At 52.9% G+C, this 16,806-nt stretch overlaps 3 protein-coding genes across 5 annotated transcripts in view; 1 reads left to right on the top strand and 2 right to left on the bottom strand.

The window, feature by feature from the left end:
* Positions 1-1,124: 1,124 nt before the first annotated feature.
* The window catches only part of LOC132075182 (proto-oncogene Mas-like), a 58,206-nt gene continuing 42,524 nt past the window's right edge, over positions 1,125-16,806 (bottom strand). Inside the window, exon 2 of the mRNA XM_059475393.1 lies at positions 1,125-2,790. Within this exon, the coding sequence (XP_059331376.1) occupies positions 2,071-2,790 (720 nt within the window). The 3' untranslated portion in view covers positions 1,125-2,070. The remainder of the gene's footprint in view (positions 2,791-16,806) is intronic.
* On the bottom strand, positions 7,261-14,091 carry LOC132075181 (mas-related G-protein coupled receptor member H-like). 3 transcript variants are annotated; one of them, XM_059475392.1, is made up of 5 exons: positions 13,705-14,091; positions 11,879-12,549; positions 10,956-11,153; positions 10,081-10,528; positions 7,261-9,834 (listed from the first exon to the last, which is right to left on the bottom strand). In XM_059475392.1, the coding sequence occupies exon 5, from the start codon at positions 9,769-9,771 to the stop codon at positions 8,791-8,793; it is 981 nt and encodes a 326-aa protein (XP_059331375.1). In that variant the 5' UTR covers positions 9,772-9,834; positions 10,081-10,528; positions 10,956-11,153; positions 11,879-12,549; positions 13,705-14,091; the 3' UTR covers positions 7,261-8,790. The 3 variants fall into 3 exon arrangements, with proteins under 3 accessions (XP_059331375.1, XP_059331374.1, XP_059331373.1); XM_059475391.1 differs by lacking the exon at positions 13,705-14,091 and having other exon boundaries at positions 11,879-12,716; XM_059475390.1 differs by lacking the exons at positions 10,956-11,153; positions 11,879-12,549; positions 13,705-14,091 and having other exon boundaries at positions 10,081-10,753.
* Positions 12,821-15,555, top strand: LOC132074192 (mas-related G-protein coupled receptor member D-like). Its single transcript, XM_059473798.1, is given in 5 exon segments — positions 12,821-13,310; positions 14,714-14,734; positions 14,737-15,006; positions 15,009-15,253; positions 15,256-15,555. Coding segments are annotated over 5 exon segments (1,326 nt in total).

The raw sequence follows: 16,806 nt of genomic DNA, 5'->3' as shown, positions 1-16,806 counted from the left end.
TTAGATACGAAAGACACTTTAATGACTCTGTGTGGTTATGATGGGTACAACCCCTGTTGTAAAGTCTCACCCCAAACAGAAATATAAAGAGATGTGTATGAGCTGTAATGAGAGATGCAGGACTCCAGGTGGGTCTTCAAGATGCAGTTTATTACATCCAAGATGTTCCAGCAGTCCAGTGTCATGGGTGACAGAGCCTGTGCCCACAGCTGTCAGCTCCAGCTGCAGGCAGGCCTGGAGACCATTTGGTTTAGGTTACATTTCTTTGCTGAGCATCTTAATACAGTAGAACCAATCTATAACTTAACTTTTATCTCTAGCCTATCCTAGCTACTATAATTACCATATTCATGTTCCTATTCTCCAATCACTAAAAGTTAGTACATAACAGTTTAAGCTAGAAGTTGTTAATCAGTTTTCTTGCATTCAAAAATTCTGAGACATTTTTTCTACTTGCAACATCAGCAGGCTTGTTTGCCTCTGCTTTCTTTCTGGTGTGTAAAAAAATCTTCTTGCCTGAGGTGAGTTTATCCTTTGCTCTAAGTGATAAAGCCCCCTTCTCACTAACTTGCCCTTTGCCTCCTTGGTTTTCCAGCAATATTGGCTCAGCAATTCTTTTCTTCTATATCAAAACTTGCTTCCATCTCTATTCCTTCTTCAGATTCTACATTCAAAAATCTTTCTGTTAGCATACATATATGTGACACTTTTTTGCCAAACTTTCATCCTTCCGAACAGACATTGTACTGTGTGTCCTTTGGAGGTAAAGAATTCCTGATTCCTAATGCTTCCCATTGTGTTTGAAAGTTTATTCTGGGTGATTTCGGTGTCACTCCCAGTTCCCATCCCCACCCCACTCCCTATCCCATCCCATCCCATCCCATCCCATCCCATCCCATCCCATCCCATCCCATCCCATCCCATCCCATCCCATCCCATCCCATCCCATCCCATCCCATCCTGTGGCTGCTCCCCGCCTTGAAGCGCTGTGCATTGGGCTCTGCTGCCTCTAGCTGGGACATTTGGGATCAGCAGCCTCCAGACCCTTCCTGACCTCCTCCACACCCTTTGAGAGCTCTCTGACCCTTCTGGACCCCTCTGACAACCTCCAGGCCTGCGCTGGGACCAGATTTTCCCCTACATTCCCACTCATCTAGGACCATGAGCAGTGTCTCTCCTGCTCCCAGCCATTCCTGCTTTTGTACCTTGAAAAAAAAATTCAGCAAAGAAATAACATTTTACAGCATTTAGCTGGAATGGTATCTCATGACTTAACCTTGCTTCCAGGCCTGACTCGCTCAGATGTCTGAAGTACTAACACAGCCGAGAGAGAGAGCAGCATTTCTGCCACATTTGCCCCAGCAGATGCAGCTGTGTGCACACAGCCAGCCAGGCAGGCAGAGTGAGTGCAAGGTGCCTGTGAGCAATTGCCCTGGCAGGCAGTGAAATGCTCCCTGCGGATCCCTTTGCATCTCCTCCCTGGGCCAAGGGCTGGGCCTGGAGCCCTGCGGGGATGGGCCCAGGAGCCGTCGGCGTTCGGGGATCAGCCCAGGGCAGCAGCCGGGAGAGATCCCAGCTGGGAGAGGCCCCAGTGCCAGGGAGCTTCTGCTCAGCGCTGCTGGGCCCAGCAGAGCTCCAAGGCTCTCCTTTGGGGCCGCTGCTCACAGGGCCCCAAGGCATGGGCGGCACTCACAGCAATGGCTCAGCCTGGCCACACTTGGGGCCGGCAGCTTCCTGGGACAGTGGCAGAGCAGGGATGCTGTGGCATCCAGGGCAGTACAAGAATTTCCAAGGCTGTTGATGAAAGCCCAGGAGGTGGTTGGACAGCAGCAGTTGCTGGGAGCAGAGGGTGTTTCTGATCAGCGCCACAGGAGCTGAGCCCAGGGGCTGCTCCTCAAGGCTGAGGCCTCCCAAGCACAGATCAGAGCCCAGAGCGGCCTGGAAAGGGGCTGGGGATGCAGCAGCACAGGGAGGGTGATCCTGTGGGTATTGATTAATCAGGAGACTCAAGGAATCTCTCAGCCACCGTCCCAGGGTCCTTCAGCAGCGCAGTGGAAGGGATCAACAGGCTCAGACCCCGGGGTTTACCACAGGATTATTTCCAGAGTCAATGTTTTCTTCTGGCTCCTCAAACACCCTGTGGATTGCCTCCCTTAGGGACTGGATGGAGGAGTGCTTCCTGCAGCTCGCCATGGAGCAGTGTCTCCAGCAGCTCCCCATGGAGCAGTCTCTCTTCCAGTTCCCCACCAAGAAGTAGATAAAGGGTTTGATGCTGCTATTGATGGTGGTGAGCAGGAAAACCACCTGGGAGGGTACACCTGTGTAACCGAGCTCCAGGAGAGACCAGAGACTGAGGGGCAGACTGAAGAGTGCAATGAGGAAGATAACAATGTCAAGCCTCTTTTGTGGCTGCTGCTGGGAGCCAGGCTTGAGATGAATGAATAGAATTGTGCTGGAAATGACCATGGGTGCAGCAAATATGAAGACGTTGAGGCCGTACATGGAGGTGACAGCCACCTGGCATTGGTCCTGCTCGTGTGACTGGCACAGGGAAGTCACCATGGGATTGACCGCGATGACAACGAAGAGGAAGGCCCAGAACAGGAGACTCATCACCACCCTCAGCAAGCGCTCAGGAAGTTGGCAGCCACAGAATACCAGGCAGAGGATGGACCTGCACCTCTCAATGCTGATGAATGTCAGCCGGTACAGCCCCATATTGTAGGCGAACAGCGACAGCTGGAAAAGCAAGCTCAAATACATTGGGGGCATTATAGCAGAGCAGGAAACCTCCTCCACAAGGAATACCAGGGTGGAGGGGACCATGAAGAAGAGGAAGAGGAAGTCGTTGATGGCCTGGTTGAAGATGAATTGGGTGATGGTATTAATGTGCAGTAGCCAGAAGAGAGCCCCGTTCCCAGCCAGCCCACAGAGGCCAACGAGCAGCATCACAATGTTCATGGCCATACTGGAGACATTGATCTCACACTGACCAGGTCCATCTCTTGGTGAGGTGAAAAGAGGGGATGTGGTGGTCACCTCCATGGATGGACGCTGGGCAGGCAGTGGGATGTGGCCCCCGGCTGCGGTCAGAGTGGATGGGCAGTCAGTGCTTGGAGAATCCAGGGATGGACCATGCAGCTCCTCAGCAGCTCCCTGCAGTGGGAAGGGTTCAGTGGGGAGGAGTGAGATGTGCAGGGAAGGAGGGCAGTGGAAATGGTGGGGTGGGAGAGGGAGGTGGGAGGGTTGGGCTGTTTGGCAGAGGATGTAAAAGGAAAGCACATGGCAGAAGAGGGGGCAGCTGGGGAGGGCCCTGTAGCCACCGGGAGAAGGTGGCAGGAACAGAGCAGCTGCTGCAGGAGAGGAAGGTGGGGTAGGGAGGAAGGCAAACATTCCACTGACCTGTTCCCTGTGGGGCAGCAGCAGGCAAAGGGCTCTGTGCAGATCAGCGGCGCTTCCTGGTCCCTCTTGCTCCTTTGGGATCCATGTCCTAAAGCGGCTCCTGCCAGGTCAGGGACATGAAGGAGAAAGTGCCCAGGTCACCAGGAGCTCCTCATTCCCATCCTGCTGGCTCCTCTCCATTCCCTGTCCTGGTGTTGCTTCCCAAGGCTCGTTGCAGTCATGGGGGAGTGAGGAAGTCAAAAACTGCACCTTTGCCTACTTCAGAAATTCAGTACCTCTGTGTTATTTATCTTGGGTGTGGTTTTTCTTTTTTTTTTTTTTCTTTTTTTTTCTTCAGAGGAAGTGGCTTTTGTCAGAAGATCTAAATGAAGACTTTTGTGATGTGCTCCTCTTTCTCTCCTGATGAGAAACACACCTTCCCTGCAGAGTGTCCCGTTCTGCAAGTGTCTTCCCTCTCTAGATATGTTTTTGCCATTTCACCTTTATTTTCCCTGAGGGGTCATTGTCCCTGCAGCAGCAGAGGGATGCTGCTGGTGCTGTTGGCACTGGAATGCTGGCAGTGCTGCTGAGGCAGCTGGGTGCTTCTCAGAAACAACTCCAGTTCCGGGAAGGGCTCTGAGATCATTGCAAAAACATGTTCTGGTCCCGATGAAGCACAGCTGAGCTTCCTCTTCCTATTCTGATCCCATCTTCATCCCTGCTCCCCCAACCCTGTCCTCACCTGGCTCTGCATCCTCACGCCATCCTATCACATCCCACAGCTTTCCCAGATTGAGCTGTTTCCCCATTCCGAGCATGGCCTGTCAGGCTCTGCTCTCCTCCAGTGCAGAGATTTGGGATTCATGGCTTCCAGACCCCCTCCAACCCACTCTGACCCTCTCCTGGCTGTTCCAAAACAGACTCCAATACCCCAGATGCCCCTGGGACCCCGTCCCCCCCCGAACACCCTCGATCTTCCCCCGCTCCACCAGGGACCCCTGGCAGTGTCCCTGCTCCTCCTGGCCATAGGGTTCTAGGACCCAGGAGGGAGGAGGAAAGCCCAGCTCCAATGTGCTCCTCAGGATGACACAGGATGATAAATGTGGCTGGAGCCAGTCCAGAAACAGATTTGGAGGCCTGAAGGGGTTTTGGGGCAACTTCTGTAGCAAGAAGCAAGAGCACATGGCCAAAGGAAATGTTCAAGGCAAGGTCGCCTTTAATATCTCAGCACTCAGTGAATGAGACCACCAGAGACCCCTCTGAATGGTCCTCCAGGATCAGGAGAGGACTTGGAGAAGGAGGTGGATGCATGGAAATGAGTCCTAGGAAAGTGATGTTTATGTTTTAGATAAGAAAGACACTTTAATGACTCTGTGTGGTTATGATGGATAAAACCCCTGTGGTAAAGTCTCACCCCAAACAGAAATATGGAGAGCTCCATCTGTGTGTTCTCTGCTTCCTAATGCTTCTCATGGTGTTGGAAAGGTTATTCTGGCTCATTTTGGTGTCATTCCCAATTCCCATCTCCACTCCTCATGCCACGCCACACCACGTCACGCCATGCCATGCCATGCCATGCCATGCCATGCCATGCCATGCCATGCCATCCCATCCCATCCCATCCCATCCCATCCCATGGCCGCACCCCATGTTGAAGCTCTGCCCCTCAGGCTCTGGTGCTTTTCAGTCAGGACATTTGGGATCAGCACCATCCAGATCCTTCCTGGCGCCTCCTGCTCCCTCCCACACACCCAGACCCCCGGGGACGCTTCCCCCCCTGCCCGCCAGCCCCGCTGCACCCGGGAGCAGGGACATCTCTGCTGTGACACTCACAGAGCCCTCGGGGTGGGGAATGCTGAGCCCCTGGGCCATCGTGTCCGTGCCAGCCCAGCTCTGGCACTGGGCATCATGGTTGCTGAAGGGAGCACAAGCCATGGCTGTGTCCCCTCCCTCCAGCCACATTCCCGCTGGCAGCAGCAGCCAGAGGAAGCCGGGAAGCGCTGGCAGAGGGGGCAAAGGCAGCTCAGGGTTCACGGTGCTGTTTATTGATATCAGACCTCATTGGGATGCAGGAACCAGGTGCCAGGGGGAATTTTGGGGTCACAGCCATGTTGGGAAGGATCCCTTTCAGGAAAGTGGGTTTTAAGTGTTCTAGGAGGTGTAAGAGAGGAGGGAAAGCCATGCTCCAGTGTGCTCCCTGCAGAGCATGCCTCCCACATGGCCCTTGGCAATGCCCCTGCTGCCTTCTCCTTCAGGAATTGAGGTGGGAGGGTGACTCTGTGGATGTTTATTAATCAGGTGACTCAAGGAAACCCTCAGGCGATGCCCCAGGGTGCTTCATCAGTGCAGGGGAAAGGATCAACAGGCTCAGACTGCCATGGAATCACTGAAATCATTCTCTGGTGGAATCATTGCTGCTGGCAGTGTTTTCTTCTAGCCCCCCAAAGACCTTCTGGAGAAATTTCCTGAGGAACACATGGTGCAGTTCTTCCAGCATCTCTGTGAAAAAAGTGTGCCAATCACTTGTTTTTAAAATGTTAAAAGTTTAATAGTAATAAAATGGTTATAAAATAGTAATATAATTAGAGTAAATAAAAATGTGGACAATTATGATTTAGCATAATATGGGACAATAAAAACAAATAGTTCCAGACAGTCTAGGTGCATCTTTCTGGGCAAAATAAGCCCAAGAAAGGACACACATTAACAGAGGATTAACCCTTAAAAGCAACAGCCTGTTGCATATTCATACATCTCATACATGGTGCATAAATTCCATTCAAACAAAGGATTCTGTCTGGTCATCGTGAACTGCTCCCTCATAATCCTGATGGCATCTTCAGGACTAAGGCAGGAAGAAGTTCATTTCTTCTGATAAGGGAGCAATAAATTCTTTTTCTCTGAAAGAATTCAGTGTCCTGTGGTTGCAGTCTCAGTGAGAGTACCTCATTCCTCTCTTTTAAAAAAAGTATCTTAACAGCATTGCACTTGAAACTTTTTCTTTCTATTCTTGGAGTGTATTTTCTCCCAGTCCTCATCTCAACTCATGAGCCCTTTGTTAATTTTTGTTTCCCTCTCCTCTGCCCAGCTGAGAGCAAGAGAAGGTGAGTGAACGGCTTTCGTGGGTGCCTGGCGTTTGGCCAGTGCCAAACCACGACAGGCTTGCAGCAGGTTATCAGCATCAGAGCCCACATTTCTTACTGACAGTACCCTTGATGATGCAATAAAAGCTATTGGAGACCAGATGCTGGGGTGCTGGGGTGCCCCTTGCAGCTCTTCACCAGAGCTCATCCTCCTCCTCCTCAGCCTTGGGAATACTTGTGGTTGTTTGTTCCTCATCTCACCCTTTTCAAGCAGGGACACCTTCCACTAGACCTGGCTGCTTCAAACCCCATCCAGCCTGGCCTGGAACACTTCCAGGGATGGGGAGGCCGGAGCACCTCTGGGAACCTGTGCCAGGGCCTCTCCACCCTCACAGGGAGGAATTTCTTCCCAATATTCCCCCTAACCGTGTTCTCTGGCAGTGGGAAGCCATTCCCCCTTGTCCTGTCACTTCAGGGCTTTGTCCAAGGCGCCTCTCCAGTTCTTGGAGCCTCTTTAGGCCCTGGAAGGGGCTCTAAGGTCTCCCTGAAGCCTTCCCTTCTCCAGGCTGAACAGCCCCAGCTCAGAGACCTCAGAGAAGCCACAGGGAGGGGGTTGATGCCCCGGGACACAATGGTGACAAAGACAGATGTCACCCTGCTCCTGGAAGGGGTGGCTGTGCTGAGGAGCACGGACTGCTCCTCCCCTTGGAGCTGCACCATCTGAGCCTGCTGAGGGAGAGGCCAAAGCCAGGGCAGAGGAAGAATTTCTGAAGGCACAAAACCACCAGCAAGGACATCAGTAAAAACCAAGTTTAATATTAAGCAGCTGCACACCAAAGTACTGTCCCTGTGTGTGTATTTGTGCATGAGTGCAAGGGCAGGTGACCAAAGGACAGCGTAAGTAAGAATTAAATGGAAAATGGCCGAAAACCTATACAGCACTCAAAATTAACAGTACTTCACTACTTACACCTTAAACTGCACAATTTAGCAGAGGAATATCACTTAGTAGCATTTAACTTTATTTATGACTGATACTTCCTTCCAGGCTTGCCCCAGTGAGATGTCTCGGGTACTAACACAGCTGAGAGAGCAGCATTTCTGCCACATTTGCCCCAGCAGATGCAGACGTGTGCGCACACAGCCAGCCAGGCAGGCAGAGTGAGTGCAAGGTGCCTGTGAGCAATTGCCCTGGCAGGCAGTGAAATGCTCCCTGCGGATCCCTTTGCATCTCCTCCCTGGGCTAAGGGCTGGGCCTGGAGCCCTGCGGGGATGGGCCCAGGAGCCGTCGGCGTTCGGGGATCAGCCCAGGGCAGCAGCCGGGAGAGATCCCAGCTGGGAGAGGCCCCAGTGCCAGGGAGCTTCTGCTCAGCGCTGCTGGGCCCAGCAGAGCTCCAAGGCTCTCCTTTGGGGCCGCTGCTCACAGGGCCCCAAGGCATGGGCGGCACTCACAGCAATGGCTCAGCCTGGCCACACTTGGGGCCGGCAGCTTCCTGGGACAGTGGCAGAGCAGGGATGCTGTGGCATCCAGGGCAGTACAAGAATTTCCAAGGCTGTTGATGAAAGCCCAGGAGGTGGTTGGACAGCAGCAGTTGCTGGGAGCAGAGGGTGTTTCTGATCAGCGCCACAGGAGCTGAGCCCAGGGGCTGCTCCTCAAGGCTGAGGCCCAAGGAGCCTTTCTGAGATCCCAGTGCAGCCTGGTTTTAGGAAAATTATCCACAAACATCAGAGGTTTATGTCCAAAAAGGAGACAGAGGAGTCTTTTGAGTTTATTTGAACAAAGGGAGAGGTCATGGGGTATTCCCCTGTGATCTCTCAAAATTTTGGGAGAGGCAGACTCCCATTTTATCCTAATTTCCCAGCTGCATTTCCCTTCTCTCTTTCCCCATTGGCTGAGGTACTTGAGAGCTACAGATTCCCCAATATGCCCGATACTGATGATTTTGCTCTAATGTATAACCCTCCCTTTTAATTTTAAATTCTTTGGGTTTTTCTTCCCCATTGTTTCTTTCCTCTTTCAATGTCTAATTTCATTTATCAGAAAACCTAATGTTTCTTTGTAAATGGAAATATCTTCTTCCATTCATCAATCAGTAAAATGCTTCCCATTGTTTCTTTTATCTCCCTGTGCTTGTTGTATCTACCAGAAGACCCACAGCTTGTTTATAAAGACAAATCGGCCATTGCTCTTACTGGAAAGGGGGTTGGGTGATGCACCAGCAGAGGGAGGGTGACACTTTAGATATTTATTCATCAGGCGAATTAAGCAGTCCCTCAGCCACAGTCCCAGAGTCCCTCAGCAGTGCAGCGGGGAGATTCAACAGGCTCAGAGCACTGTGTCCATGGCAGGATCATGGCTGTGGGCAGTGTTTTCTTCTGGCTCCTCAAAGATCCTCTGGAGGGAGAGCTGGAGGGACCCCACAGAGCAGGGCCTCCAGCACCTCCCTACCAGGAAGAAAATGATGGGGTTGATGGTGGTGTGGATGCAGTTAAGTAGGAAAGACACTGGGGAGGGCAAAGCGGCATAACCAAACTGCTGGACTAAGTTGCAGAGGCTGCGGGGCAGAGTGAAGAGCACAATGATGCAGAAAACAATGTCGAGCTTCTTGGGTTGCTGCTGATGGGAGCCAGGCTTGACCTTAATGAAGAAGATTGTGCTGGAAATGAGGACAAAGGGAGCGCAAAAGAGGAGGTTGAAGGCGTACATGGAGAACAGAGACATCCGGCAGTGCTCAGATCGCTGGATTGCGCACAGAGAAATCATGGAGGCAAAGACAGCGATGAGAGCCATGAAGAAGAAGCCAAGGAGACCCCAATGCATCACCTTCAACAGCTGCTGGGGACGGTGGCAGCAGTGCCAGAGTGGGCAGTGGATGGACCTGCACCTCTTGATGCTGATGAATGTCAGCGTGTACAGCCACAAGTTGTACGACACCAGTGGCACCTCAAAAAACATCGCCACATACCACAAGGGCATGATGATAGAGCAGGACACAACCTCCAGAAGGAAGAGCAGAGTGAAGGGGACCAGAAAGAGGAGGAAGAGGAAGTCCAAAAAAGTCAGGATGAGAATGTAACGGTTGGTTCTCTTCCTGGACAAACAGCGGGCCCCGGTGAACCACAGGACAGCCCCGTTGCCAGCCAACCCACAGAGGCAGATGAGCAGTGTCACACTGTGCATGGCCACGCTGGTGACATCTGTCTCACACAGATCATCTCCTTCAGTGGCAGGAGATGGGGACACGGTGGTCACCTCCATGGATGGATACTGGGCAGGCAGTGGGATGTGGCCCCTGGCTGTGGTCATAGTGGATGGGCAGTCAGTGCTTGGAGAATCCAGGGATAGACCATGTGGCTCCTCAGCAGCTCCCTGCAGTGGGAAGGATTTAGTGGGGAGGAGTGAGGTGTGCAGGGGAGGAGGGTGGTGGGAATGGTGGGGTGTGAGAGGGAGGTGGGAGGGTTGAGCTGTTTGGCAAGGGATGCAGAAGCAAAGCACAGGGAAGAGGAGGAGGGAGCTGGGGAGGGCACTCCAGTCACCTGGAGAGGGTGGCGGGAGCAGAGCAGCTGCTGCAGGAGAGGAAGGTGGGGTAGGGAGGAAGGCAAACATTCCACTGACCTGTTCCCGGTGGGGCAGCAGCAGGCAAAGGGCTCTGTGCAGATCAGCGGCGCTTCCTGGTCCCTCTTGCTCCTTTGGGATCCATGTCCTAAAGCAGCTTCTCCTAGGTCAGATCCATGCAGAAGAACATCTCCACGTCACCAGGAACTCCCCACTCCTATCCCTCTCTGCCCTGTCCTGTTTTTGCTCCCCAAGACTCAGTGGGGTCACAGGGCAGTCGGAAATGGTTTTACAACTTTGGCTGTGTCAGAGTTCCACAGGCTTAGAGTTACTGATCATGATTTTTTTTTCCTTTGCCACAAAGGAGGTGGATTTTTCAATGCCTGTGCAATTCCTCCTGATAAGAAACAGTCCTTCCCAGCTCAAGGTGCATTCTGCAACTGCCTTCCCTCTCACAATAGGTTTCTACCATTCCTCATTTCTCTTCCTTGAGAGGTCAGGTTCCCTCCTGCACCAAAGAATGCTGGAGCTGCTGGTTGCGCTGGAGTGCTGGCAGTGCTGCTGAGGCAGCTGGGTGCTTTTCAGAAGTAACTCTCAGTCTAGGAATGGCTCTATGATATTTGCAAAAAGATGCCCTGGGCCTAAGAAAGCACAGCTGAGCTGCTTCCTTGTTCTATCCCCTTACCATCCTCATCTCTGCCCCCACTCCCCATCCCCATCCCGCTCTCCACCTCACGCCATCCTATCACATCCCACAGGTTTCCCAGACGGAACTGTTCCCACACTCTGAGCGTGGCCTGTCAGGCTCTGCTCTCTTCCAGTGGGGAGATTTGGGATTCACGGCTTCCAGACCCGCTCCAACCTCCTCTGACCCTCTCCTGGCCATTCCAAAACAGACTCCATTACCCCATGATGCCCCTGGGACCCCATCCCACCTGAAGAGCCTCGATCTCTTGGTCCACCAGGGACCCCCGGCAGTGTCCCTGCTCCTCTTGGCCATAGGGTTCTAGGACCCAGGAGGGAGGAGGAAAGCCCAGCTCCAATGTGCTCCTCCAGATCACACAGTATGATAAGTGTGGCTGGAGCCAGTGCAGAAACAGATTTGGAGGCCTGCAGTGGTTTTGGGGCAATTTCTGTAACAAGAAGCAAGAGCACATGGCCAAAGCAAAAGTTCAAGGCAAGGTGACCATTAATATCAGAGCACTCAGTGAATACAACCCCAGGGATCCCTGGGAATGAACCTCCAGGCCCAGGAAAGGACTTTGAGAAGGAGGTGGATGCATGGAAATGAGTCCTAGGAAAGGGATGTTTATGTATTAGATACGAAAGACACTTTAATGACTGTGTGTGGTTATGTAAAGTCTCACTTCAAACAGAAATATGGAGAGATCCATCTGTGTGTCCTCTGCTTCCTAATGCTTCTCATTTTGTTAGAAAGTTCATTCTGGCTGATTTTGGTATCACTCCCAATTCCCATCTCCACTCCTCATGCCACGCCACGCCACGCCATGCCATGCCATCCCATGCCATGCCATGCTATGCCATGCCATGCCATGCCATGCCATGCCATGCCATGCCATGCCATGCCATGCCATGCCATGCCATGCCATGCCATCCCATCCCATCCCATCCCATCCCATCCCATCCCGTCCCGTCCCATGGCTGCTCCCCTATGTTGAAGCTCTTCCCCCCCAGGCTCTGCTGCTCTCCAATCAGGACATTTGGGATCAGCACCATCCAGATCCTTCCTGGCGCCTCCTGCTCCCTCCCACACGCCCAGACCCCCGGGGACACTTCCCCCCCTACCCGCCAGCCCCGCTGCACCCGGGAGCAGGGACATCTCTGCTGTGACACTCACAGAGCCCTCGGGGTGGGGAATGCTGAGCCCCTGGGCCATCGTGTCCGTGCCAGCCCAGCTCTGGCACTGGGCATCATGGTTGCTGAAGGGAGCACAAGCCATGGCTGTGTCCCCTCCCTCCAGCCACATTCCCGCTGGCAGCAGCAGCCAGAGGAAGCCGGGAAGCGCTGGCAGAGGGGGCAAAGGCAGCTCAGGGTTCACGGTGCTGTTCATTGATAGCAGACCTCAGTGGGATGCAGGAACCAGGTACCAGGGCGAATTCTGGGGTCACAGCCATGTTGGGAAGGATCCCTTTCAGCAAAGTAGGTTTTAGGTGTTCTAGGAAGAGTAAGAGAGGAGGGAAAGCCATGCTCCAATGTGCTCCCCGCAGAGCATCCCTCCCACATGGCCCTTGGCAATGCCCCTGGTGCCTTCTCCTGCAGGAATTGAGGTGGGAGAGTGACCCTGTGGATGTTTATTAAACAGGTGACTCAAGGAAACCCTCAGCCAATGTCCTAGGGTGCTTCATCAGTGCAGTGGAAGGGATCAATGGGCTCAGACTGCCATGGAATCTCTGAAATCATTCCCTGGTGGAACCATTGCTGCTGGCAGTGTTTTCTTCTGGCACCACAAAACCCTCCAGAGAGGTTTCCTGAGGACCTGATAGAGCAGTTCTTCCAGCATCTCCCTACCTGGAATTAGATGATGAGTTTGATGATGCTTTTGATGCAGGCAGGCAGGAAACCAGGCTGGGAAGGCAGAATGGTGCAGCTGAGCTGCTGCAGGAAATTCAGAGGCTGAGGGGGAGAGTGATGAGGAGAGAGAGGAAGAAAATAATTTTGAGCCTTTTGGGCTTGCCCTTGTCTGAGCAACATGAGTCCTGCATGCAGAAGAATATGCTGGACATGAGCATGAAGGGAGCAAAGAGGAGGCGGTGGAGGGTGCACATGGAGATGAGAGGCCATGGCAGTGCTCTTCATGAAACTGGCCCAGGGAAGCCACTGTTGGATTGAGAGCAATGACAGCAAAGAAGGCCACTGCAGGGCACTCATCACCATGCATGGCAGGCACTCAGAAAAGAAAGAGGAGCAGCAGCAGAAGAAACTGAAGGCTGCAGAGCCTAACCCTGAGATGTTCATGAACAGCACACGGTACAGCCCCAGGCTGGAGCACAAGAGTGACAGCCGGAAAAGGAAGCTCAAGGACCCCGGGGGCACAATAGCAGAGCAGACCACATCCTCGACAGGGAGGAGCAGTGTGGGTGGGAGCATGAGGAGGAGGAAGAGGAAGACAGCACTAGCCATGGTGAAGATGAAGTTGGTGGTGAAGCTGATGCTGAGGAGCCAGAGCACCGCCCCGTTCCCAGCCAGCCCACAGAGGCAGATGAGCAGTGTCACACTGTGTATGGCCACGCTGGTGACATCTGTCTCACACAGATCATCTCCTTCAGTGGGTGAGGCAGGAGATGGGGACACGGTGGTCACCTCCATGGATGGACACTGGGCAGGCAGTGGGATGTGGCCCCTGGCTGTGGTCAGAGTGGATGGGCAGTCAGTGCTTGAAAAATCCCAGTATCAGCCATGTGGCTCTTCAGCAGCTCCTGGCAGTGGGAAGGATTCAGTGGGGAGGAGCGAGATGTGCAGGGGAGGAGGGCAGTGGAAACTGTGGGATGGGACAGGAAGGCAGTAAGTCTGGGCAGTTCAGCAGGAGATGTGGTAGGAAAGCGGAGGACAGAGAAGGGGGGAGCTGGGTAGAGCACTGCGGTCACCGGGAGAGGGTGTCAGGAACAGAGCAGCTGCTGCAGGAGAGGAAGGTGGGGTAGGGAGGAAGGCAAACATTCCACTGACCTGTTCCCTGTGGGGCAGCAGCAGGCAAAGGGCTCTGTGCAGATCAGCGGCGCTTCCTGGTCCCTCTTGCTCCTTTGGGATCCATGTCCTAAAGCGGCTCCTGCCAGGTCAGGGACATGAAGGAGAAAGTGCCCAGATCATCAGGAACTTCCCATTCCTATCCTGCTGGCTCATCTCTGTGCCCTGTCCTGGTGTTGTTTCCCAAGGCTCGGCGGGAGAGACAGAAGTTAAATCTTTTGCAATGTCAGAATTTCCTGTCCTCTGATTTATTAGTGTTGACTATTTTTTCCATAGAGGAAGTAGGTCAACATGCAGATTTCTTTGAATTGCTCCTCATTTCCTCCTGATTAGAAACTCTTTTCCAAATGGGACGTTCTCTAAATGCTTTCCCTCTCTCAGCAGGTTTCTACCATTCCTCATTTATCTACCCTGAGGTGTCACTGTCCCTCCTGCAGCAGAGAGCTGCTGATAAGGCTGGTGGCACTGGAGTGCTGCTGGCAGTGCTGGAAGTGCTCACAGCACTGTGCCAGCATGTGGGTGTTTCTCAGAAACAACTCCCATTCTGGGAAGGGCTCTGGGATCATTGCCAAAACCTTCCCTGGCCCCAAGAAAACAAACAGAGCAGAGAATTCCCATTTCTGTGATTGCAATGCAGGCTCACACAGCCCAAGGGAAGGACAGCACTCATTTGCTTGCAGCCAGGTCAGCAGCACTTAGAGCCCGCCCTGATTACTGCCAATCCCCCAGATGATGCAATGAAAGCTATTAGGGACCAGGTTTTGGGGTACTGTGGTCCTCTTTCCAGCCCTTCATTAGAGCTCATCCTCCTCCTCCTCAGACATGGGAACCCTTTTGTTTGTTTTTACCTGACCCCATCCCTCTGGGCAGCCTGAGCCAGGCCCTCAGCACCCTCACAGGGAAGGATTTCTTCCCAAAATCCAATCTGACCCCACCCTCTGTCAGTGGGGAAGGAAGCCATTGCCCCTTGTCCTGTCACTCCCGCTGCTGCTGCTGCTGTGCCTGTGTGGGATGGTGGGAATGGGGCTGTGCTCTGGCTCCTCAGCTTCTGCATCCACAGGAACCCCATCACCCCCTGTGTGCTCAGCCCGGCCATGCCTGGCTCCACCTTCCTGCTCTCCATCACCATCACCCTGGGGATATTTTCTGTCCCAGAGAGCTTCTGCCACCAGCTGGGCTCGTGGGGTGTGACAGCTGGGCTGAAGGTCCCCATCCTCTTGGCTTTCACTGCTGCTGTGTCCTCTCTGACAGCCCTCAGTGCTGTCACAGCTCTGTTTGTCCTCCCGTGTCCTGCTGGCCCTGCCCCTGCTCCCAGTGCTTCCCGGTACTCCTGTGTGCCCTGCTCTGGCTGCTCTCCTTCCTGCTCACTGCCACCCTCCATTGCTGCCCTTTGGTGCCCATGGCCTTGGTGCTGAGCTGCCCCTTCTCAGTGCTCAGCCTGCCCTGTTCTGCTCTGGCCCTGCTGGCCAGGCTCCTGTGCTGCTCATGGAAACAGCTGCCAGGGAAGCCCTGTGCCCTGCTCCTGCTGCTCCTGTCATCTCCTTCCCCTTCTTCACTGCTGATTTTGGGCACTGGCTCTTGCTGAGGGCGTTTGACTTCTCTGTCTTTGCTCCCAGCCCCTCTCTCCTGCTCACCTGTGCCAAGAGCAGTGCCCTCCCTCTGACTGACTGCCTGGCTGGGAGCTGTGCAAAGGAATTCACCCCCTCTGGTAGTGTTGCCTTCCAGAGGGCTTTTGAGGCTTTTGTGCCAGAGCCAGGGCATAGGGACAGCAGAGGGGAGTCATCATCAGGTGGAATAATCATGAAACAGAGTCATCAGAATATAAAACAATAATATATCCACAGTGTGAAGGGACCTACAAGGATCTTGGTGTTGAGCTCCTGGCCCTGCACAGGACATCCCAACAAGCCCAGCCTGTGCCTGAGAGCATTGTCCAAATGCTCCTTGAGCTCTGTCACGCTGGTGCTGTGTGCAGCAGGGGGGAACTTCTGCCTGGGGGGGATGCTGGATGTAATGAGGAATCCTCTTGCAATGGTTTGGATTGTGTCCTGGTTAGGGTAAATTTGGGAGGAAACCTCCAAATGGGATCCCTCTAGAAAATAAATTCAAGCTGCCCCTCCCCAGCTGTTTCTGGAAAAGATTTTCTTAGAGAAAAGTGGAAAAAACTGTTTATTTAACATGCAAAGTATGCACAAGGAGAAGAAATTAAAACAATATTAAAAAATAAAATCTCTTGCTGTTCTGAAGAGTTGGCAAATTCAGACAGTCCTTGTTGTGGAGTGTAGTTTGGCTCACTCAGTCCCTTATCAGTCCCTCTGGTGCTGGAAAATGCCACGTCCCAGGCCCCGGTGGGCCACAGGTGTGAGCTCCCAGGGCTCTTCTGTGTTTTCAGTCCAGAGCAGGTTTGAACAGTTCCAAGCAAAAGGAAAACCACAATCCAGGAAACTTCTCTGCCTTAGCTAGCTGAAAAAAACTAAAAGTAAAGGAGGGCTCTGTGCTGCATTGTCTGTGCTGCAGACAGCACGGTCTGGGAGCAGGAATGGGGAGGAGTGAACGCAGCTTCTGGAAACAAACTGCTGCATCTGCTCTGCCCCTCTTTGCTCAAGAACCAGTCTGAAATGTGCAAAACCTATTTCTGGGCTAAGCAGATGAATGGGGATAAAATTCAGCTCATAAAGTCACCCAGGACAGGTTTTAAGGAACGGTAGAGGTCATCTCATTCCATCTCTCCTTCTTCTATGGGCAGGGACAGCCAGGAAGCCTTTTGCTTTTAGTTCTTGCTCTTTTGAAAGGAAGCTCAAGTAGGGAGTGTCCTGGATCACACTGGAGACAATGAAGGTGCTAGGAAGCAGGAAAAGTACATGGAAGGACAATGGTCCTTGTATTGGCTTGGGAGGAACGCCCTGGCTGAGTTGTTCTTCCCAGGACAAGAGGTAGTACCTTGGAAAGTTTTGTCTTTCCAATGGACAGGAAATGTGAGAGAGGGGGAGAAAAACCCTCTCAAACCTCAAAGTCTGTGTCTTCGATAAATCATTAAGAACTCTGTGCATAAATGCTCCTCACGTATTTACCCTCATGTTTATC

This window comes from Ammospiza nelsoni, chromosome 6 (genome assembly GCF_027579445.1).
Source record: "Ammospiza nelsoni isolate bAmmNel1 chromosome 6, bAmmNel1.pri, whole genome shotgun sequence".
NCBI classification, from domain to species: Eukaryota; Metazoa; Chordata; class Aves; order Passeriformes; family Passerellidae; genus Ammospiza; species Ammospiza nelsoni.
The sequence above is the reverse complement of the archived record's forward strand: the minus strand, read 5'-3'. Positions and strand labels throughout refer to the sequence as shown.